Here is a 24,437-nt window from a genome sequence, read left to right as displayed (position 1 = left end):
TTTATTATCAGGCCTACTATCGGTATCATCATCATCATTATCATCATTATCATCATCACGGTTATCAAAATAAGAAAAAAATAACCCATACATGACTAAAATAATATTTTTGAAATAATCATATTATTAGCATCATTATTATTGTCAAAATCATCATTATTATTGTCATAATCATCATTATTATTATCATTATCATCATTGTTATTATCATAATCATCGTTATTATCATTATTATCACTATTGTCATCATTATTCGTGTTTTTTCAAATAATTATTATTATAATAGTTACATTATAATTACCATTATTATCAGGCCTACTATCGATATCATCTTAATCATCATCATCATCATCATCACGGTTATCAAATTAAGAAAAAAAATAACCTATAGAGTTTTAAGCCTACTTAAAAATGAATCAAAACCAAATTGAGACAAATAAAAAATGCAAAGACATTTAATTGTTTCCCTTTAATACCAGATTTTTATTCTGAAGAAATACAGCAAAATGTATTAAAGTTGAGCATACAAATAACTTTACCAAAGATACCTTCAAGAAAGGATCGAATATTCAGGTCAAATGATAAACTTTAACTATAAGGTGGGTTACTTGAAAAAGTTTAATAAAAGTTTACTCAATTCAAAAGGTCTACTTTTGAGAAATTTTCCTTCTAGATTTTGAATAGGGATATTGCTTAAGGCGATTAAATTATATACAACCCCCCCCCCCCTCCTTTCTGATGATAGTAATCCTTTTATAGCCTATTTTAAAGCACAAATTGCCTACTTATACTGGCTCCTCCTGGAAAAGAAAAGAAAAATACCCTCCAAAGTAGTAAAATTGAGCCTTCTATTACCACCTCATGCGCTGCGTAAATATAGTTCATCCCAGAAAAGAACGAAACAGAGAATTATCGCCGTTTGATCACAATTATAATTAATAAATGACACATATTTGTAAATCTGAGATCCTCTTCTTTCATGTGACGCGACTCATATGATGCATATTTCACGCATGAGTGATTAAAATCAATTTGAAGAGAGGTACCAAAAAGTTATTTGACGAAAGACTTCATGCGTATCTGATTGACAACGAAACGGAGTTTAGTAGCCACACGAAGAATCAAAAGTGTTTTGAATTGATGCAAAACTCATATCATTCCGAAGGGGAAGCCTTGTCGATCAAATACAACAGCTCTTCTCTTCAAAATATGTTTGGGGCCCGCAGTAATCAACTCTTAAAAATGTTAGTTTTGAGATCCAGATTTTCTGCCTTCGGCAGTTCTTTGTAGAGCGTCAATATTTGGGACGTCACATATGGGACACGGCTGGCTAGCTGCATACTGCAACACGGCACTCAGCTCTTCGTTCAGTGTGTGACGTCACAATTCAAAGCTCGCTACGCTTGTGTGTTTGACTTACGTTCAGGGGCGTTCGGGGGTCTAAGGAGGGTCTTGACAAATTGCATTTTACGCCTTTCCATGATATCTATATGATTTCTCAGCAAATTGTTCGTGTTTTTCAAGAGAAAATCTTTCCATCCATATATAATTTGTTCTAATTACGAGTTGTTAGTGAATTTTCTTTGTGTAGCTCCTGTAAGTCTTTTGTCAATTCTTCTTGTTATTACGTCAGGCGCCCAGTGAAAACGAATAATTTTAATGAAATTACGGAAATGCAAGCATTACTTTACGCAAACAGAACTTCGTTATTCCTAGCTCATTTTTCCGGATAGAGGTGTCATATGAAATGGTAGAAATTCAACTCTCTGGAAATGTGATTTTCTCTCTCTAAAAATTCAAATACCGTCCGCCACATGACTTTTTGGTTCCCTCTCTTCAAATTTATTTTAATCACCCATGCGTGTTATATGGATCATATGAGTTGCATCAAATCAAAGAGGAGGATCTAAGGTTTACAAATATGTGTCATTTATTAATTATAATTGTGATTAAGTTATGATAAAACATCGACAATTCTGGGTTTCATTTTTTTTTGGGACGCACTGTATATACAAGGGCACTTTTATTGATTTTAGGAACGTCCTCCCTAAAATCCCTAGAACGTGACTTAATTTGGTTTATAGTTGGGCTGTGATAGAAGACTTCTCATTTTAAAAGAACTATAAGTTTACAATTGAATGAACGAAATAAATTGATATGATAGGGATAATAATGAAGTAAGTCTTTCAACGATGAAATTCATTGATGATATAAAAAATCAAGATTTAAATAATGGTAAAATAGAGGGAGAGAGCATCAAATAAAAACAAATAATGGTTACAATGACATGAACGGTAAAGATTAAGAAAGAAGATCAGAATTCCCATGTCTGCAAACAGCATTGAAGTATTCAAGACAATGTTCAATATAATGCAGTATATAACATTGCTTTAAAACTATAGATATTACGAACACAGATTTCGAAATAAAAATAAAAAGAAGGCCTCTATATATATTAATTGAAGTAAACCACAACCAGCAGGTTTTAACCTTTACAAGAAGAAACCCCCCCCCCCCCCCGCGGTTTGTGCGGCGGTTTGATGAGTAGAAGAAAAAATAAAACATAATCAGTTCCTTTGAACGGGTTGACGTTGGGTAGTTCAGTCCAATCTCGTTGTCATGTCAGCCTTTCCAAGCCATTAGTCCACTAAAAAGAGAATAATTATGAGAAGATGTTAAACTTAAACTTTAGTGTATTTGACTTCTTTCTTGAACTAATTAAAGGGCAAGTTCCCTTAAAATAACTTACTTTCAATAAAAGCAGAAAATTCAGGCAAACAAATCAAAAAAAGGTTTAGCAAAATTGGATAACTATTAAAAACCTTATGATTTTTTTAATGACATGAAAGACTTTGAAAATCACAAAACAATTTGGCAACTCACTCCTGAGTCTGTGACGTCATTGCCTCACTGTCCGCTATATGTTTTCTAATATTGATAATATTAATTTCCAATTCTCCCCCTAAAAATCTTATTTCCTCACACCAGCATCTAAGTTATTTTGATAATAATAGGTTTTTGTGTGGATGCGCTAATACTATAGAGGAATTTGTTTTCATTTAAATCATGAAAAATGTGAATTTCGATAAAACATTTATATAAAAATCAATGATTATGAATTTAAAATATTTAACATATAATATAAATTCTTCAAAGTATATAAAATATTTTTTGTGAAATGTCATGCACGCAATATGATACAAATTATATAACCTGGGCAAAAGGCATGGGGAAATCACTTTTTTTTGGATAAAAAGGGAAATCAGTGGGATAAAAATACATGAAGCAATTGATAAATAGTGAGGCAATGACGTCACAAACTGGTAACCAAATTGGCAATTGGTGTAGTGATTTTCTAATTTCCCTAGTTTTCCATACTTAAAAAAATATAATGACTTCCTTATTAGTCATCCGATTTTAGTCAAATTGTTTTGGCTCTGTTTTACTTGTTTTTCTGCATCTATTTTAAAGCAAATTATTTTTGGAATGGACTTAGCATTTAATAGTCGTATTCCCACAGTTATACAATTTTTTCACAACTGCGCAAGGAGTGTCAATTTTTACAGACATGGCGTATTATAAATGTTCACTATTATTATTATTATAAATATAGCGCATCGAATTCATCCACCACGTATTACAACAATATTATTGAAAGGCAAGTTAACATCGGTGGTAAGTTTTATGAAACGGAGCCCAGGTGTAAATAGATACTTTTATTTCTTTCTCCTGTTTGAAATGATTCCACCACTCTCTTTGTTCGTCTATTCAGTATCTAATATCTCCTGTGCTGTTGCTTGCAGGACTTATCTTTCAAAAAACACACCCTTCCTTTTCTTTGACTTTTTACTGTTTATTATCGTGCAATATGTTAACACTGAGAGCAGTGAGGTAATTGGATGCAATGCTAAATAAATGCATTTAACAGTCATTTACCTATTCCTTTCTATTGTACATGTTTTCTTATTGCTGCAACTAGTATAAATATTGTATTTTACTTGCACTGTATAAACATGTACAATTCAGTTTGTGTCTACCAGTCATGTTTAAAGGGGTAGTCCACCCTGAGATTGTATTGGTTTTAATAGAAGCAAAAAAATGAAAGAAACAGGTCAGTTAAAGTTTGACCAAAAACCGATTAGAAATAGGACAGTTATTAATTGTTGCAGGTGCGATCAATCGAATACAAATTGACAACTCTGTGACGTAGCTTATGAGTTCTCCTCCAGTTTTCCCTATTTGTAATATGTCCAAGGTTGTACTAGAAAATTTTCAATCATAAATTCACCCTCAATATAATTATTGCAAATATGTCTTTATACAACCCCCGTATGACAATTTATATTCTGTCACCAATTACTAAGAAAATGAAAGTTTATGAAATTTTCTGTACAGAGAGAATTGGAGAGGAGCTCGTATGATACGTCACAGTGTTGCCAATTCGTTTCCCACTGATGACACCTTAAACAATTCATAACTAAATTCATCACTAATCTATTTCTCTTATTTTTTTGCTTTTATCAATACCAACTTAATCCCAGGGTTGACTTCCCCTTTAAATTAATCTTGATTGAATTGAATTGAACTGAATTTAATTGAATACTTACAGGTGCAAAGATTATTCTCGCAGCTATACGTAACTCCTTCACTTTCAGGGCAACTAGAACAGGGCACACCTGATTCGTATGGGCGATGGGTCACATTACCTCTGGAAGATAGTAAAAGAACCATTCAATATCAAGACTTCAACTCATTAGTAACAAGTTTAATTTAATAATCCCATCATTCTTCACTATTTTAGATTGAAACTTCTTCAGCTGTGGTTGAAATTTATTAATACAATGCATTGTACTTTTTTCTTGAGGGAAGAGGAGGGGGATCTTATCTTTAAGTTTCGTTTTCTATTCTTAATTTATAGAATTGTATATATATATATATATAGCATCAATTTTTTTTTAATCTTTTTTTATTTTGCACACTACGATTTATGTTTACTTTACATTAAGTTTTGGGTTTTTCTTTTTGATGTGTTGACGATAAATTATCATTCTATTTCTTAAAATATTTCCTGTTTCTCCGATATATATTCTTACAAGTAGAGAAATATAGATATGAAATGATTATGACTATGATGTAACAATACATAATGTACCATTTCAACGCAATGTACATAGTCATGTACTCATTTTTTGTATACAGTTTGTTGCACTTGTTTATTATGTTAAATTCACTATCTGACGAAATAAATTGAAACCGGTAATTAAATAGTGAATTGAAACTCACGAGGGTCTTTATTCAATTAAAAAACATATATTTCTATAACCATGACGGGCGAATTTCCATAATAATTCAATTGTATATACAACTTTGTATAAACATATATGAGTGGACAGCCCGCCCACCAGACAGACTCGACCCTGGATAACCTGACCACAGGCCCTGGACAATTCGACTGGGTCTAGCTGTCCAGGGTAGGATTTCATTCGATCCGAACAACTCGACCAACTTTGTTTTCTCATGATTTTATAAACTAAAGTCATTTATTTTACTCTGAGTTGTCATGAAAGTGGTAAAGTACATTCACACGAATATCATTAAAGTAGCTTTATATAGGATGACGCAAAAAAAAATAAAAAGAACAGTTTGTTACTTTAAATCTAATAACAACCTATTAAAAAATGTTGGATTTTATAAACACAAACACATACGCACGCACACACACATGCGCGCACACACACACACACGCACACATATACATATACATATATATATATATATGAATACAAGTACGCTATGATGAAGATGGAGGAGTTCATCCGCTTTAAATCTAAACGTTTTTATAAGGTTACGTGACTTAATAAAACCGATCTTCATCATATATTGCGTACATGTATCCAAATATAATATATATATATATATATATATATATATATATATATACATTTATAAACAAGAACCTTGTTTAAAAGTGTGTGTGTATGTGTGTGTGTGTGTGTGTGTGTGTGTGTCAATATCCCCGAGAAAAATGGGAACAATGATCATGCTATGATGACAATAAATTACCTGGGTCCGTATATACAGTAGAATATTGTGCCATTAAAACAACCAGCCTTGCCACATCCAACGAAAGAAGTTGTAGCCGACACCATCTATTTGTACCAAAATGAAACATAACGATAATGATAATAATAATGCTAATTAAAATAATAATATTCAGTAGCGGATCCAGGAATTTCTAACCGTAGGGGGGGGGACACAAAATGGCATTGGGAGAAATCAGTAGCGTTCGCCGAAAATTTTCGCAACGACTCAGCCGGCCGCTGAATAAGCGGGGGGGGGGGGGGGGGGGGGGGTAAGAGCACTTTGTTTTTAGGGGCCGGGGGGGGGGGGCACGTGCCCCCTGGATCTGCCACTGAATATTACTAACTTTTGATTTAATGTTTTTGTGTGTTTTTCGTAACTGAAACTTAAGATTGAAAGGCGGACTGGTTAAATTCGGGCCTTTGTTGAATACTTTTAGATAGAAGCTGCAATTTGTCACATTTTCAGGAAACATAAATAAGGAAGAAAAAAAAATCACAAACTTGAAAATGACTAAACTTGGTAAGGGTATGAATAATTTATTAGTTAATTGTATGTATTGCCAATGGCTAGAACAGGTTTTGAGCTTTGAAACTTACCTGAGTGTAACGATAACAATTACCGGCACAGGTGTTGTCTTCGAAGTTATATTGATGCGTCACATTATGCCACCACTCCACAAACAAAGACAAATTTGTGTCGACGGGCCCATAGGCGACGCTCCTGCCTAACGTACATGTAGTCCATTTTGTTGAAGAAGGGCTGTTGAGGCTCAAGTCGCATTGGTTAACCCACCATTGCGACAAATTTGCAATCTCATTGTTCCATTGCTGTAATAAGAGAACGAGGCTATCATAGGATACTTTTGTATTTCATTTATGTCAATTCATTGAAAGTAAATTAGTTTTTTTTGGTTAAAGTCCAACAACTGATACATACAAAGATTACATAGTTGCATTGCTCAAAATTATATAAAAGAATAAATTCACACAATCTGACAAATTAAGGAACGAAAATGGGATATGATGTGAAAAAGAGTAAAGTTGTTCAACAAATTGCACTTCAAAATGATAATAAACTCTAGACATCGAAACTGTTCCGGGTAAATTTTCCTTTGGGTTGCGATAAAAGAACTTTAAAATCATTAAGCAATGATGAAAATGATTCGTCGTATCCGCGAATGGACGCTAAACACGCTGAATGCGTCATTCGAGCACCAGAAGTGGCAGTGCTAGATGTAAGCAATATACGGGAACCCACTATCGTAATTATGATCATAACTACCCAATATTTTTATTCAATGCTAATTATTAAATTGCCTGTAATAGGTTTTTAATGTATACTATGAGCAAGTGTCTGTATCTTTATCAAGACTGGGCCAAATTTCTTATCATTTTGATGATTTCAGAACTTTGCAGTACACACCAATACTTCAGTCAATTGTCAGAAAACTGTATTGTATCCTTTTAGGAAGCAACCATAATGATGTCAAAGCAAACTACATAACACTCCTTTAAATCAAGTTCGGCATTCTAAGTACCGGTACCTTGGTCTGATATTTGATGAAAATTGAAATAAAAAGCTGCATATTGAAACTATTTTGAAAAAGATTGGAAAACTGGTAAGCTTTCTCGGAAGATTTAAGACGTTCGTTAAGTGAGTTTGTTTTTAAATTAATTTACAAAATTATGGTGATTATGGTGATATTATTTTATAACTCTGTTTTCAAGAAATGTACGGATAAACAACAAACATCACAGAATATTAAGAATAAAACCTGAATCCCACGTTTTGGTTCTTGAGTTACAAATGCCTTAATAGACTGGCAATTCATAGTAAAAATAAAACATGATCGCTCTGTTGTAATAACATATAAAATATTGAATAACTATAATGCCTGCCTAATTAGAAAAACAAATTTGAGCCTGTAACTCACCCCTACCCTTCCCGCTTTGGAAATAAATATACGATTACCAAAGCCACCAACAAATTTTTTGAAAAGTTCATTCAAATATAAATTGTATGCAAAGGCGTTTAATGCTCTTCTTATTGATGTTAAATCTTCTACCAGTATAAATATATTTAAATCGAAAATGTCTGCCCTATAGAGTCGGAGATTAACAAGCACTATCCTTATTAATATCATATGGTCATTTCGTAAAACGACATCCACCCCCTCCCCGATTATTTGTATTGCCTGTCTCATTTTGTTTTTCTTGATATTGTTTAAACTTTGTTAAATTATATTTTACTGTTCATATATTATACAAATATACACTGTCTTGAGAGGTTCTGGTCAAAACTATGCGCAAGGAGTGACTCCAATAGTACTATTTGCTGAAGGGCGCAGCCCCGAAGCAAATGGTACTTTTGGAGTCACCGAAGCCCATAGTTTTAACCAGTACCTCGAATAGAAAGCATGGTATATTTGTTTTATATCCTGCATCAAAAATCTGTTTAAAACAAAAAACTAAAAACTAAAATCAAAACAATTTGGAAGAATTTAGAACAAATTTTTTTTTTATTTTTATCTAAAAAGATTTAAAATATTTTGTTTTCATTAAATTAAGATTTAAAGTAGAAAAGAAAATTCAATTAAAAAAAAAAAAAAAAATCACATTTTTTTTCCAACTCCCAAATAGTACTCCTAAATAGTACTCTCTTGGGAACCCTCTGAAAACCACCGATAGCATGTTGTCATTGCTGAGCAGGGCTATCCACAACCGTATGTATTATAATGTAACGGGTACTTGGCAATTGCTGGGGTTATAATAACTACATAGGGTCCTATACAATGCGTCCCAGAAAAAAGCTAAATCGAGAATTATCGATGTTTTATCATAACTTAATAATAATAATAATAATAATAAAGATAGATTTATTGAGCGCATAATAAATCGAAGTTTCTCTATGCGCTTTACAAAGTAAAAAACAATCAAGTACAAGTATATTCAAATAGTTACAAATTAAGAACGAAATATAAAGACCTGGAGCTAAATACATGTAGAGAATTCATGGCGAGCAAAGTTAATATAAATAGCAAATACTTGATAAATCAATAAGAGTAGCATATTCAATTATAATACATAGATGAAAAGTAATGTCCAAAATCACAATTATAATTGATAAACGACACATATTTGTAAAGCTTAGATCCTCCTCTTCCATTTGATTGAACTCATTTGATGCATAGTTCACGCATGAGTGACTGAAATGAACAATAAAAAGTCATTTGGCTGACGTTATCTGAATTTCAAAGAGAAAATCACATTTCTAACAAGTTGAGTTTCTGCCCTTTCATATGACACCTCAGTCAGGAAAGAGCTAGGAATAACAAAGTTCTGTTCGTTTAAAGTAGCGCTTGCATTTCCATAATTTTATCAAACGAATTCGTTTTCACTGGCTGCCTGCCGTAGCAACAAACGGAATTAACAAAAGACTTAACTCCGTTTCGTTGACAATCGGCCGTAGACGACAGAATTCATGCAAAGATGATTGTCAACGAAACGGAGTTAAGTCTTTTGTCACTGCTACCTGTTGCTACGGCAGGCAGCTAGGGAAAACGAATTCGTTTGATAAAATTATGGAAATGCAAGCACTACTTTAAACAAACAGAACTTTGTTATTCCTAGCTCATTTTTCCTGATTAAGGTGATTAAATGTGATTAAATGTGATTTTCATTTGAAATCATATGAGTTGCATCAAATGAAAGAGGAAGATCTATGCTTTCCAAATATGTGTCATTTATTAATTATAAATATGACTAAGTTATGATAAAACATCGATAATTCTCAGTTTCGTTTTTTCTGGGACGCACTGTATAGGGAATAACAGCATTCTTGCTGATAAGGCCTCTCTGTATGATAATATTAACAATGATAATACATGTAATAATGATTACATCAATAAAAATGATAATAATAGTACATGTACTTATTATTATTATCATTATTATCAATTTTAACAAATTTGTTTATGCCTCTCTCCGCAAATCTTGAAAATAGTTAGGGTTAGGTATAAGGCCAAGTAAGGAAAATAATGGGTTTCTCGTCCGGACATTTAAACATAAGGAGGAGGCAGGGCATTACTATTTACTATTTTGCAATTTGTTCCAAGACGGCTGCCATGCTAATTATAGCTGGCCAAGCCTTTTTATTCACAATTATTGTGCTATGTGAGTATGTTGATGCAATGTATGACAAAACAAATGATGTGTATCCAGTGTGTATGACTTTAGAAGCTTTTTAAACGAGATGTATATCACAGGCTGTTTAAAAACATATTTTTTATGGCTTTTGGGGGTGGGTTTTTTGTGTGTGGCTTTAAATAGTAAATAGTGAAAGACAAAAAGACAAAAAGACGCAGCGGCCGAAAAGGAGGCAGGCAGAGACGAGAAACACTTCGTTTTAGTTATTTGGTATAATGTTGGTCTAGTGTTACGAATTCGGTCAGTGTAGGAAATTGACATGGAGCCAGTTTGGCAAGAGCAAGTGCAGGTGTCGCAAGATCAGCAAGTATCGTATATATAAAAACTTACCAGAGGTAACATGTTTGCAGCAGTTGGTTGTACATCACTACGGTACTGATTATGTTGAGCCAGGATTTCTTTCTTCTCATCGTCGGTGAGTCCATTACCACCCTGTAAGACTGCCAAAACAAGCACGAGACTCAATTCACAGATCATGATGATGTGGTGTGTAGGTATAGGTAGACACTGCTCAAATAATATGAAACAGCTCTTGGGATGCTAACATTTATTATAGGGCTGGTTACCTACTCTCGGTCCCGGAGAAAGGCAATTGATAGTGCTTGATAATGACTTTCATATGTCCTTCGGAATCCAATCTGAATATTAATTTTGTGACATTGAATACCATATGGTCCCTTAAATTTTCCATAACCCTTTTTTTTCCTCAATTTCATTTCAAAATGATTGATTCACCGAGTCAGAATAGACTTTCATATGTCCTTCGGAATCCAATCTGAAAATTCATTTTGTGACATTGAATACCACATGGTCCCTTAAATTTTCCATAACCCTTTTTTTCAATTTCATTCGAAAATGATGGATTCACTGAGTCAGTTTAGACTTTCAAAATTTGTTTAAATGTATGCATACAGTAATGTTGTAACAACACAATCACAGGTTGAAATATAGCTTGAACTCTAGTTGTCTACAGAATTCATCAAATATATACCCCGTTAAAAACTTGACAAGAAAGTATCCATCCTAAAAAGTCTACATAAATCATGAAGAAATGAAGAGCTTTGAGGAGTTTTAATGCGGCTTGAAAAGTACATGTATCTAAGATCTATCATTATGAAAGCTGTTCCATGTTTATCTGTTTATTTGAAAACGTCGTAAAAGTCTACATAAAAATTATCGAGAAGAAATAAGGAGCTTTGATGAGCTTTGATGTATGCGTCTAACCTTTCCTTTTCTCTCTTTTACGTTTTTTGTGCCCTCTCACTTTTGTGAAATCTTCAAATGCAAGTGCCTCCTGCACCCATACAGATGCCACTGTGTACAAAATTGATGGGAATATGTAGGTCTGAGATTGATTGGAGGATTTTCGATTTAACTGGATTAATCGCAACTCTTAATAAAGACAATGTACTGGACTCTTGTATTTTCACTGATGATGTATATTGGTGTTTTTTGTGAAAAAAGCAGTACTTGTAAAATTCAATTTGCGTCACTCGGAGTTTATGTGCAGAGTGGAGGGGCTATGAGAGACACAAAAAGGGTAGGGAACTGGCATAAACATTTTCTTTAAAAGATTTAGGATAATTGATGGGGGGGGGGGGGGAACAAGGCCAGCCTGGCCCCCTGGATTCGCGCCTGAGGTTAGTAGTCACTTGTAGTAGTTGTATAATACTACTTGTGGTAGTAGAAATAGTGGTAGTAGTAGTAGTAGTAGTAGTAGTAGTAGTAGTAGTAAAAAAATATTTTTGAAATAATCATAATAGTAGTATAATTATTATTATCATAACCATCATTATTATTATTATCATAACCATCATTATTATTATCATAATCATCATTATTATTATCATAATCATCATTATTAGGTCTCAACCTAAGAGCCCTCTAACTGAGGAAAAGTTCATCGTTTTCGAGACGAATCTGCTGGAACTATTTCAAATTTGCTTGTCTTGCTTGTCCAAGAACATGCATGTTGAGAAGGTGTGCCCCCGCACTTATGGATCCCAGTTGAAGGTGTTCTGTTTTTATAATGTCGTTTTGATTGGACAGCATTTCACATTTCATGAAACTTATTTCACATATACTGTAGCATATTTACCGATTCCGTTTTCCAACTTTAAAATCCCAGACATGATTTCGAATAATTAGGCGTTACGAAGTAGAATAATTAAATTAAACGAGATTTAAAAGAAATTTAATATTGAAGTTTAATTTATATTCTACGAAGTATAAGCCTAATATGAGGAATCATGTCCCTCCCTGATTGAATGTTCTGTCAGTGTGACTATTAATACAATTGATTTTGTTGTCTTTTTCCCGCCCTTCTTTGCATGATTGAATGAGCCTTTTGTCTTTGAATACTAATGCACGTGGCTTTGAGTGGGCTTCTTATACATGATGCGGAGGATGCTCATTTGCATATGAATGAAGTCCCAGAGACTTTGAATGTGTACTATATTTCTACATTCATGCTGTAAAATTACATGGTGGTGTAAAAAAATAAAACAAAATTGGGTCAAATACAAATACACAAAAAGGTACTTCCACACCAAAGGGAGGCAAGTTGGCTCAGTCGGTAAAGCGTCCGTCTGTCGAACCAAAGATCCCGGGTTCGACTCCCACCCAAGCGGATGACTGAAACCTGCGTTGTGTGTTAACGTGCCCCTTCCCTTGTTCATAGACGCAGGTTATGTCAAGTGGAAAACACTCCGTCCCTCGGATAGGACGTTAAATGGAGGCCCCGTGTAGAGAAGAGTCACTACCTTTGCACTTTAAGAACCCACTGCGCTATTCGTATAAGAGTAGGGGGAAACCCCGGTGTAGTGGTCCACCTGCACACCCCCAGTATAGTACGATAATACTCTGTAAAGAGGTCTGTACTCAAAAGGAAGAAGGGAAAGCTGTAAACCGAATTAACAAACATTTGTATTTATACAACGTTTTTGTTCTATATTTTTACATTCATTCTGTAAAATTACATGGTGGTGTAAACAAATAAAACAAAATTGCTTCAAATACAAATACACAAAAAGTACTTCCACACCAAAGCTGTAAACCAAATTAACAAACATATGTATATATACAAAATTTGTGTACTATGTTTTTACATTCATTCTGGTGTAATTTTAATCAACATACAATTTGTAAAAGAAAATACATGAAATGTTTGTAGGAGAAAATAACAACCAATCTGTATTTTTACAACATAATTTATGGCGACTCTGCTGCCAGCAGATTTGCTGTAAAATAACAGAGATTTTTTTTACAGTGTATGTACGACCCTGTATTATGGCTCAAGGCATGGGCACACAGAATATTTGTTTATGTTGGGGACCGGGGGGGGGGGTTCAATGAATTATTGAAAATGTTTTGCATTTTCTTTGTACAATGAAGTTTAATAATAAATACAATACAATACAAGACACAGTAGGGTCGGAGTTGTACTATATTAGGGACTTTTTTATTTGCACGTCGACATAGTGGGCTGTTACGTGTGACGTCATTTTAAGGACGTCACACGTAGCAGTCCACGTAGCAGTCCACTTTGACGTGCAAATCGAAAACTCCATAATATTAGCTTTGAGAGAGAGAGAGGGAGATAGAGAGCGAGCGAAAGCGTGATATTTTAATGACAGCATGGTCTGGGGGTTTTGTCCTGAGGTTCTACGGATGGTTGCCAGGGTCTACTTGGTCGGAAGGGGATTATTGTCCAGGGGGGCGTTTCACAAAACTTGTCATCAGTGACAAATGACAGTTTTGTTATGAGCTACTGAAATCCTTGCTTCTGATTGGTTATCAGCAGATTTGTCACTGATTTTTGTCATTTGTCGTTTAAAAAGGCTTTGTGAAACGGGCCCCAGGAGTCATAATTGCACAATGTGCTGTCTTGAGATTAAATGTGAGGACACGTATTCCGAAATGTATTGTTTCCTACAGTCATCACCGTTTACGAGAAATAGGATGAACACTTTCCTCTAAATCCATCAGCTTCGAGATGCAACAATTATTATTAGTCTCTTTCTACCAAGGCATCCTCCTGACGTCATAGGTCGGTTCCTTGCGTGTTTCGACGTTTAATAGGAGCTTTGGGTTCCTTAAAAACTGGACAAGATAAACTCAAGAGATCTGGAATAAAAATAAGACAGAGAAAGTCATGCTACAACATACATCGAAAGTACTATACAAACTTTGCAAAGTAAGATGAAATTACCGATATTGTCAAATTGTGTTACATTGATTATCTTGGGGTGAGGTGAGTGGAAATCAGCATCACGGTCAATAATGAGTATGAAGATGGTTATACAATAGGCTTGCGGTTGCACCTTGTGAGAAAGGGGGTGGATAGGGAAGACCTGGAAAGGACTCCCCACCTCCTTTTTTCACCTGGGAAGGAAGATGGTTGATATACAGCTATTTCCTTCAGTTAAAGCCTCGGTCACAAAAGCCATTACGAACTACTACAAACGCCGTACGAACGATTTTTCGACAATGGAAATTCGGGAAGACAATGGAAAAACAGGGAGATTCGTACGAAATTATCGTTCGTACGAACCTTTGTGACCGTAGCATAAGATCATGTTAGTGGAAATAAAGAATGCTTACATCAATTCTAAACCAATTTATGCAAGTCCTTCAAACGTTTTGTTTAACATGATAGCAAATGCTTTCCAAAAATTAACCTAAAGCAATTCCATTCAAGATAAACTTGAGTTCTGGTAAAAAAGGAAAATGAATTCTCACGGAATCTAACGAAACTTACATTGAATGTTCAAGATTACAAATAAATGTCATGTGCCAAACAATTTTGGAAGAAAATGTATACTGGCTGAGTAATGAGCATAGAAAGATAAAGAAATCAGGGTAGTACTAGCCCCACCACCATGTGTGTTGTCCCATATACATCTTTCTGTGTAAGTGATTGTTACTTTACCAAGACTCTGCCAAATTAATGATGATTTTGATGACTCCAGAACTTGCTTTACACACCATTACTTACATGCTAGATGATCAACTTTTTCTGATTCATTCCACACCTTTTCTTTCACAATGCAATCGCATTACCAGAACTCAAGTTTATCTTTAACCTTGTGCGTCACCCATTGAAATGTGCAAACATGACAATGGCGGGTTATGTAATCCGAAAATGAATATGGATTTGAAAACTGCCGAACAAGAATATGAAAATAACCTATTTTAAAAGATATTGGTCGCTAGTACGCAAACTTTAACCCTCACTGATCTACATTTCTAATACACGGGTAGTCCAGAATCTGGCCTATTTAATTTTAATCTCCACCACACCAACGCTACCTCCCCCTACTTACTTGCTATCAGCCGTGGATGGCGTGATCATCAGGCTGGGCTGGTGAACATAATTATGAGTTTGCTGATAACGCCATCTTCGACGGCTTGAATCAAGTGTGTAGGGAATTATAAAGGACCTGGCAGATTGTGGACTAATACACGGGGTGTGATAAAAGAATGATATGAATAGAGATGAAGGAGGAGAAAGGGACAGAGAAGAAAAAAAAAGAGAGAAGCGAGACCAGTAAATACCTTCTAGTTCTTGATCATCTTCTTCGTCGAAGCATGGCGGGAGGTCTTCGTATTCTATCGTGGTGGGTTCGCTGCTTCTTCGGCGTCGAATCGGAGATAACTGATCTACGATGTTCCCAATGTTCAGTGCTCCTGGATGATCGAGCGCTTCCCTGATGATTCGGAGTAGTTCGGTATCTCCCGGAGTGGTCGAGTATGGTCGGGTTTTCTCGGGGCTACTCGGGTTAGACCTCGGTGTGACTGGATATGGAGAAGAGGAAGGAGGTAACGGGGAAGGCGTTTCCGTAATGACCGTCACGTGATCAGCGACCTGACCAATCGTCTCGTAGTTACTGAGGAGTTGTCGAAATATTTGTTGGTCCGTTTTTCTCATCGCCGTCTAATACAGAAGATAAAAATAAGTAAGATAATGTCATAGCGTAAAGGAATAAGAGCACACAAAGAAGATAACATCAGAGAGAGATAAACACGAATAGAAAATAAGAAGTCAAAATGGTAAAGGATGTAAAGGTCATATACTAAATGTTTGATTAGCACAGACGGTTGTACAATGTCATCTATAAGGTGCACATTCATTGATCTGCTCAATAGTGTTCTTACGCATGAAATTCATTTGGGACCTTTTTAAAACATGAAATCGATTATTCAAACGATATTTCAATCAGACTAAAATTCGGACTGTCAGGATGACGCCCTCTATGGTCTGATTGTCGTGACGTGATGAGACCCTATAGCTACATGTACTTCTCATTATTTGCATTTTCTCCATACTGCATCTTGCTTCTCTGTAAATATCTCTCCAACGCTATTGTCTTGAGAGCACGAGAATTGGTTCAGAATTTGAAGTCACATGAAACTTCGAACAAATTGGCCGTATAATATTACATATAAATGTATAGAGGTGTCGTGGACTAGTGGATAAATTGTTGGACTGTGGATCATGGGGTTCGCTGTTCGAGTCTCGCCGCGTCACTATTGTCCTTTGGCAAGACATTAATATACATGTGCCACTCTGGCACTCTCCACCCAGGTGTTAAATGGGTATCGATATGAAGGAGTTGCTGGAATGGTGTGAACATCGATATCGGTAGACGCGCAGAGCCGGGGTAATATTGGAGCGCATTGAGTACCTTGTGTGATGGATATATTATGCGCTATTAAAGAAAACCTAAACCCAAAGAATAATTGTAGGTATTCTGAAAAATGAGATGTATTCCTGCCCTTTGATGTACAATATTCCTTACGAAAATGTACAAGATATATATATATAAATGAAGATATTTCTGGCATGATGTGATGCCTTTCAGCATGATATGGGCGCAGCCATTTTCTTGGAAATGTGACGTACCTGTTGAAGTTGTACATGTATCAAGCTTTGGTGGAAAAAAAATTTCAAATCAATAACGAAACCTTTACTTTTCAATTAAAAAAAAATAACTGAGATGATAGAAATTATATAAGGTAAAAAATAAATAATAGGGGCACGATTGTAACAAAATTCATTTATAAATCAATACTACACTATAGAGGTTGACAAATCTATTTCATTTATGAGAAACCTTCGCCCCAGAATAGCACTAACTTATTTATGCAATTTGCGTTCTGGCAATTATAGTACAAAGGATAATAGCAGGTGAATGAAATGCTTCATCACCACACACGTCTGGGAAAGAAGCATCCATAAATTTGAATACATTTACTTGATAAACGACTTCGCATAGTACGTCACATTATCAAGACAATGGCGATGCCCATGTCGTGCTGAGAAAATTTATTTTTGCTTTATTACCTCTCTCATACACTTTGGTGGGGAATTTTGTATATGTATGGGCAACAATATAATAAATCTCCCAGAATAAGTAAAGTTACTATATGGGGTTCGGTTTCCTTTAAATATTAAATATAATTGTTGTTATCATTATTGTTATTATCATTATTATTATCAAACGAACTTACCAGGTCTCTATTCAACATGCGTAAATTCCACTCCAACCGAGCCAACCTTAACTCAGGGTCAGTCTCTCTAAATGCTTTGCACTGATTTTCACATCGTACATCATGTTGTGTCTCCCTGTCACGTGATACCGATCTGTTGCTAGGCAACTCCTTAGGCCATGCAAACTCTACCGAGGCTGCCCGGGGATCCGGTTGGTCATTCTCTCCTTCAGATGACGCAATCTTTACAAAGAGCAGTTTGAAAAAAATGAAGAAGAAAAATCATTGAAACTTTCTAAACGCTCACGACTCATGCACAGACTAATTAAATGCCAACTATCTATATGAGCTACGGTACGCAAATAGTTTACAGCTAAGCCAATTGCTTTGTCAATATGGACCCTGCACTGTATTGTCGCATCCCATATTCCACTCCTAATTCTTATAAGACGAATGATATTAGAATCGGGAATTAATACCGACTGATATGCCCGGTACCACCTTTTTTTCAATTATAACTGTAAAGATAACTTGGATCCCTAACGGTGAAGACTCCGTAGTTATATCAGAGAGGTGTCCATGTTATAATGTTATAAATATCATGTTATGAATACTATTTTTAAACTATAAGTATGTCAAACTTGTATTTTACTAACGAAAAAATTATCGGAATCTCCCAAAGGTATTTTTCCGAAAAACATATTTGGTTAATTTCCCGCCCCTACAGAAAAAGATGTAATTTGCTCATAACATTATCTTGTTATTCATCAATTTCACATCAGTTAAAGTACGGGTATGTTGCATGATAAAGTAGGCTATGGAGAGAGAAAGAGGGAGAGAGAGAGAGAGAGAGAGAGAGGGGGAGATGTTGACGTCAATAAGAAACTTTTATGGTACCTGCTTTAACTTTAACTTTTTTCATAAACATGACGACGCAATATTGTGTAATACCGCGGGTCATTAAACCAGTGGAAAGAATACAATTTATCGACATTAAATTGGGCAGTTTTGTTGTCAAGGGACTTTGTCGGCAATTGGGCACCCGTAGAAGTGTAATAACAAAGGGTTGAATTAAGAGGGGCTATGCATGAAAGAGTATTAGTGTCTGTACTGCTGAATTTAAAAGAAGGGCCATTTTCAGGCTAGCCTTAACGACCACTTTTCATTGTAATTTGCTTCAGACGAATTTCCTCCATTTTAACAACAACAACATTATAGACTACTGCAGCGAATGAGGGATTTTGTTTGCCAATACCTTACTCGGTTTCAATCCCCTTTCCCTCTTGCTGCGATGAAAAAGAACAAGATATTGTAAATTAAAAGTGAAGGAAAGACCGTGTCATGTGGAATTTGTTACTGTACATTCAGAGGCAGCATCGTAGCTCGTATATATATATAAAATATTTTTGTAATGCATCTAATGCGCAATTTCTAGTACATATCCCAAATAACGTATTGGTTGACTTTCTCAATCGGCGTCGTCACATTACAATGGAGAGGAAGAGAAAGAAGAGGTAAACAAAAAGAAAGATATATAGATACAAGGAAAAAAAGAGAAAGGTGATCTGGGGAGGAGAGAGGTATACAAGGTATGATCTACTTCGATAATTATGACAGAGGGTAGGGAGGAAGGAAGATGGGAGACTAGGGGTGGGAAGGACAAGGGGGAGAACGTGGAAATAGGGAAAGATAGAAAGTGTATAATCGTGGTAATAGTTATAATGAATATTTAATTCATGAGAGAGATGTATAGTAAGAAAAAAAGGAGAATGTAAAACAAAAAATTAATGGACACAAATAAATCCTCTTATCTGAGCAATCTCTCCCCCATACGCCGCATCACCCCCCCCCCCCTTCCCTCGCAACCAAAAACAACATAAAATAACTGACTCTCGAAAGTCGCTTTCACCTACCGGATGTAGACCTTGCTCCGAGGTTGATTCACCATTATCATGTCTATCTTGAGTATGGTCACGTGATTCGCTATCCTCTGCTACCATCTCATCCCACGTGCGCGGTGTTATTACGTCATCTTTGGGTTCAAACGATCTGATCCGTTGTCTTGAACTGACGTCATGAAATGTAACATCTTCTACAAACGCCTTTTTCAGGACACCATTGCCATGCTTTAGCTGGTCTGGAACTTTAATTGTGTTTGCTATAGTATCGCTCTTATGATTATTGTTATTAGAGTTATGTTGACAATGATCATCTATCTGATCGTAAGATATGGCGATATCACTTGCGATCATATCTGACCACGATCTCGGTGATATCAACTCTTCTAATTGGCTCCTATCCGATGTCACGTGATCGTCTATCTCTTTCGATTCGTCGAAAGTTTCATCTGACTTCGCAGACGACATCTCCATCCTCGTTTGCAATTTATCGAGCGATAGCTGCGCATCCGACGCTGATCGTACCTGTTTTCTCATCAAATTCATCGAGATGTCATGTGACATGAGATCTGAGTTTTGGACGCTTTTTGATCGCGTGGTCCGCCTTCTGATCGAGGCAGGCGATAGATTACCATCCATTTTGTCCAAGCAGTTCTTGACATCCCTCGACTTCATCTTGGTGTCGTAATCGTTGACGTCGAGGTTGTTGTTGAGGTTTGCGAAGTCGGTATTGGCGGCTGCGGCCTGCTTATCGGCCGAGATGCGCCTCCTAGCGATACGTTGGGCAGACATCCTGAATTAGTCAGCGCGTCTTGACGGTGAAAAGGAAAATCCCACCAAGATTTGATTCAATGGTGGGTCTCGTTACCAATAAAAATCAGGACTTTCAAGAATATATGGAAGCAGTATTTGCAAGCGTGAGAATACGAGAGTTGGTGAAAGATCGATGCACAAGACGATTACACGCCTCAAGTCCTAAACGGTATCAAAATGTACGTTGCGATCCCGAGACAGAAACATAGAATGCGATTACAGTTTGGAATTATGTCTAGCTTAAGTCAAGCATAACTAACAACCTCGAGAGAAATTTAGTCACGCATCAACATTAACAAAGACTTCAGAATGATATTGAAGAAAGTCGATCAAATACCTGCCCTGGACACTGTTTACTTAGGAGTGAATGTCATCAAGGAGCCAGCTGATCCGTAAGGAGAATATCTAGATGCCTAGCTCTTAATGATGAACTCCTCATTTGTTTATTTCCTCTAAGCTCAAACTTTTTTCTAACAACAGGTTTAATAGGAAAACAACAAATTACCAATCTGTAAAATAGCATGACAGGAGTCCATCCACTTCTATAGATGCAATTAACAGTTCCTTATTAAGTGCATAACGCGGTACCGTTAATGTCGTACAATAAATGTAATGGTTTAGCAGTCACGTTATGTATGTCCAGGCAGCTGTCTCATATAATAGTCGCCTGCATCGAAGTCGTCTGCAAAGTGCCGGTTCTTTCTACCGTCTGATGACCTAGATTCGAAGTGGCCTTTTTAGTCGCGTACCTCACTGAGACGATAAACACAGAAGGGTTACCCTGACTAGTCATGTGGATACGTTTCTATAGCCATTATCCTCTCTGAGAGCTCCATGGGTGAAAGAAGACCAATAATTGATGAGGTACTGATTAAACTACCCCTCTTGCTCGGATCAATATCATCTATTCTTCGCTAACATGTACCTGGGCCGATCCCTCAATGGGTACCAATCGATGAAGCCTTTGTTGCGGCGCATCAATCTGTGGTTGAATGGTAGAGGGGAAGAAAAGAACACGTCATGATCGTGGAAGAATAATGGGACTAGGAGAGGGCGGGCGTGGGTGTTTATGACGTAGAGTAATAATTGCACCGTGTACGAGGGGAGGGAGGGGGGGGGGGGCAAGCAGGCTGATACCTCAGTAGAGATGAGAACAAATTTGTTATGGGGAATAAAACAAGGAGAAAACATAGTTTGATAGTAAGAGAAAGCGATATGAATAGATGAGAGAACACGACGAAAAAAGGTAGATTGGTATAAGAAGAATAATACTATTAGAGATAGAAAAAAATTGATTGTAAGCGGGCTATTTTATTTCATTCTATTTATTAAAACCAGTATTGATTTATTAAATATTCTAAACGATTTCATTGGTACAAAGCTTACATATCGACCTCGTAATGATATTCATGGTATCAGGCCAAATCAAAGCATAATGCTCCTTTATTCAATTTCAAACAAAACCAAATCACCAACTGTGATCTATATTCCTATTTTGTAATCGGCCTACGTGCAAAACGTAGCAGAGTGCAAAACCCCTACCTGTAAACTTCGCACATCAGTCATGTCAGAAGACTTTGCGGATATACAGTTAAAAGCCTAATTATCCATACCCCTTGTAAATTTGATGGTATTTTTTTTTGTTTGTTTATCGTAACTCATGAATGAAAAATGTGGACTCGTTGTATTGTAGCCTTTGCTAGATACATTTAGATGTAAGATTTAATATGTCACATTCTCAAGAAGCATAAATCTGTAGAAATCATTTTTTTATATTTTTATTTTTTTATACATATTTCAAAAATTACAAAACATGGTAAGGATATGAGCAATTTAGTTGTCAACCGTATCTCCTATCATAAAACAGCGACTACTGTCGAATACTTTAGATCGTTGTGGACTTTAATAATATGAAGTACCTGGTAGCGATCGGGCGCACTTGGCAGTTGAGGAGCCAGGTTATGTTTACTGGATAAACATTTCATCAATCATATATGACAAGACAGTCGCACAGTTTGCGCTAGAGAGTCTGAGCTAACTTAAAACATTGATTACAATGTTGATATGCTAACTTGTATAGTATTAGTCATCAAAATTATGGAAACAAAATCAATTCGTGAGTCATCCACATGTTCAGGGTCCTATGATGTCTGGTATATAGCTTTCAAAGTCATTCTTTCTGATCTCTCCCCCCTCTCTCTCTCTCTCTCTCTCTCTCTTTGTTATTCCTCTCAAATGTGTTTATCGGTATTATTCATATTCACCTATACATAGTTTCAGAACTTACTTATTTCATCATGCGCTTTGCTTCAATCCCCCTCCCCGCAACAAAACAATATGCGGACCAAGGTTATGAGGTAAAATATTAAAATACTTGTGCCGATAAAATCATCTTTCATACATGGTTCTCGAGTTTAATGTTCAACCTGTGTTACTATTAATAAATAGGTAATTGCCGAAATAAAGAGTGTACTCTGACTTTAAAGCGTCATGTATTATTAATGGTACCTACTTTACTGTCGATATCATGTGACCCGACAAAAAAAACCCGTCTATCAGTTCTCTACACCTGCGTACGACCATACTTCACCAGCAAAAAACCCGTCTATCAGTTATCTCTACACCTGCGTACGACCATACTTTACCAGCACGGGGCCTCTTTTCGACTTTTTCATTTTAGATGCTCGAACGAATCCAAAATCTATGAGAATGTAATCTACTCGAAATAATAAACTGGGGTCTTTGAGCACACGCAAGACCAAATGGCTGCCACCGTTTCTGGAATTATTCCACAGCTATTTTATATTTTTGACCACTTAGCGAATGGTTACCTCTGAGACAAATAAACTGATTATACAAAAATAAAGTTAAATACCTGTCATTATCAGTTGAATATATTCAGTGACGAAAAGGGAATGTCTCAAGAACTTCCAGAGTTAAAACACCGCTTCACCATTTGATGAATGGGTCACCACTTTCCTAAACAGAAGACGGTGCAATTTGTTGTGCTTTTCCTCCCGCCGACACGGAGAGATGCAGACTGAGCCAATGGCCAAAGGTCCGGTATATAGGGCATCATCACCATGATTACCTCCGCATACTTTCGGACTCTCCGTACGTATACGCGTGTGGTACGCTCGGTGCGTTTGAATTGAAAGAAGAACACATGTTTCGGAGTGACAAGAACAAATACTAGAGCTCATCTCAATTCTTCTCTTCTGAGACGCATTCATTTCAAAGTTTACTTAAAGAAATCAATACATGTACGACCTTCCCCCGTTCAACCAAATCAATAGATTAGGAGAGTGTTCGCATTGCCAACAAAAGAGTTTGGTTTTCTTATTTCAAACGTTAACTATAAGTGAATCCGTTCTTGGTTAATGATTCCAAAACTTATCAAAACTTTTTCACAAGATGTTGGACCAAAGCTTTTTTTTCAAAAAGTAACGACAATTAATTTTTAAAAGACGAAACAAAGAAACAAAGAAAGAAAAAAGGAAGGAAGATTAGAAGGGAATAAAAGTGGGCAATGGGACTGGTCCCCATCTTGTTTGCTTGGGGGAGTACTATTTAAAACGGCGCAAATGTTTTCTTCTTCAACATAGCATTTTTCTTTTTCGTCTTCTTCGATCTTCTTCTTCTCCAGTCTTTTTCTTTTCTTTAGCTTTGTTTTCTTTTCTTTTCTTATAACTAAAGTTTACTCTGTACTCCTTTTACTGTTCATTGCTGTTATTCTTTAAATGTTTTTCGTTAGTTTTCCTCGTATTGCTTTTACTTTTTTTCTTTGCAAACATTTTTCATATCTAAATCTTGCGTAGGTCCTAAATGAGAGTTCTGAAATGCCTCGGTTTGAACACGGGTTTTTGTCTATTGATCTGGGTATTTAAGAAATGATGTCGTGATGTGTTAGGTGGAGGAAATCTCGTGTACTCTAAGGATTATAATC

General features: G+C 36.0%; 1 protein-coding gene across 3 annotated transcripts; it reads right to left on the bottom strand.

Annotated features, from left to right (window-relative positions):
- Window positions 1-1,515: 1,515 nt before the first annotated feature.
- On the bottom strand, window positions 1,516-23,623 carry LOC752017. Of its 3 annotated transcripts, none has more exons than XR_004064575.1 (10): window positions 23,367-23,623; window positions 19,694-21,473; window positions 17,802-18,023; window positions 15,846-16,224; window positions 14,233-14,414; window positions 10,620-10,729; window positions 6,681-6,930; window positions 6,064-6,149; window positions 4,608-4,708; window positions 1,516-2,647 (listed from the first exon to the last, which is right to left on the bottom strand). XR_004064575.1 is itself a non-coding variant. In XM_001175489.4 (5 exons), the coding sequence occupies exons 2-5, from the start codon at window positions 20,468-20,470 to the stop codon at window positions 14,332-14,334; spliced, it is 1,461 nt and encodes a 486-aa protein (XP_001175489.2). In that variant the 5' UTR covers window positions 20,471-21,473; window positions 23,367-23,623; the 3' UTR covers window positions 13,381-14,331. The 3 variants fall into 3 exon arrangements, 1 of the variants encoding a protein (XP_001175489.2); XR_004064574.1 differs by having other exon boundaries at window positions 6,681-6,911; XM_001175489.4 differs by lacking the exons at window positions 1,516-2,647; window positions 4,608-4,708; window positions 6,064-6,149; window positions 6,681-6,930; window positions 10,620-10,729 and having other exon boundaries at window positions 13,381-14,414.
- Window positions 23,624-24,437: the final 814 nt, after the last annotated feature.

This window comes from Strongylocentrotus purpuratus, unplaced genomic scaffold (genome assembly GCF_000002235.5).
Source record: "Strongylocentrotus purpuratus isolate Spur 01 unplaced genomic scaffold, Spur_5.0 spur5_scaffold_17, whole genome shotgun sequence".
NCBI lineage: Eukaryota > Metazoa > Echinodermata > Echinoidea > Camarodonta > Strongylocentrotidae > Strongylocentrotus > Strongylocentrotus purpuratus.
This window is presented reverse-complemented; position numbering and strand designations above follow the sequence as displayed.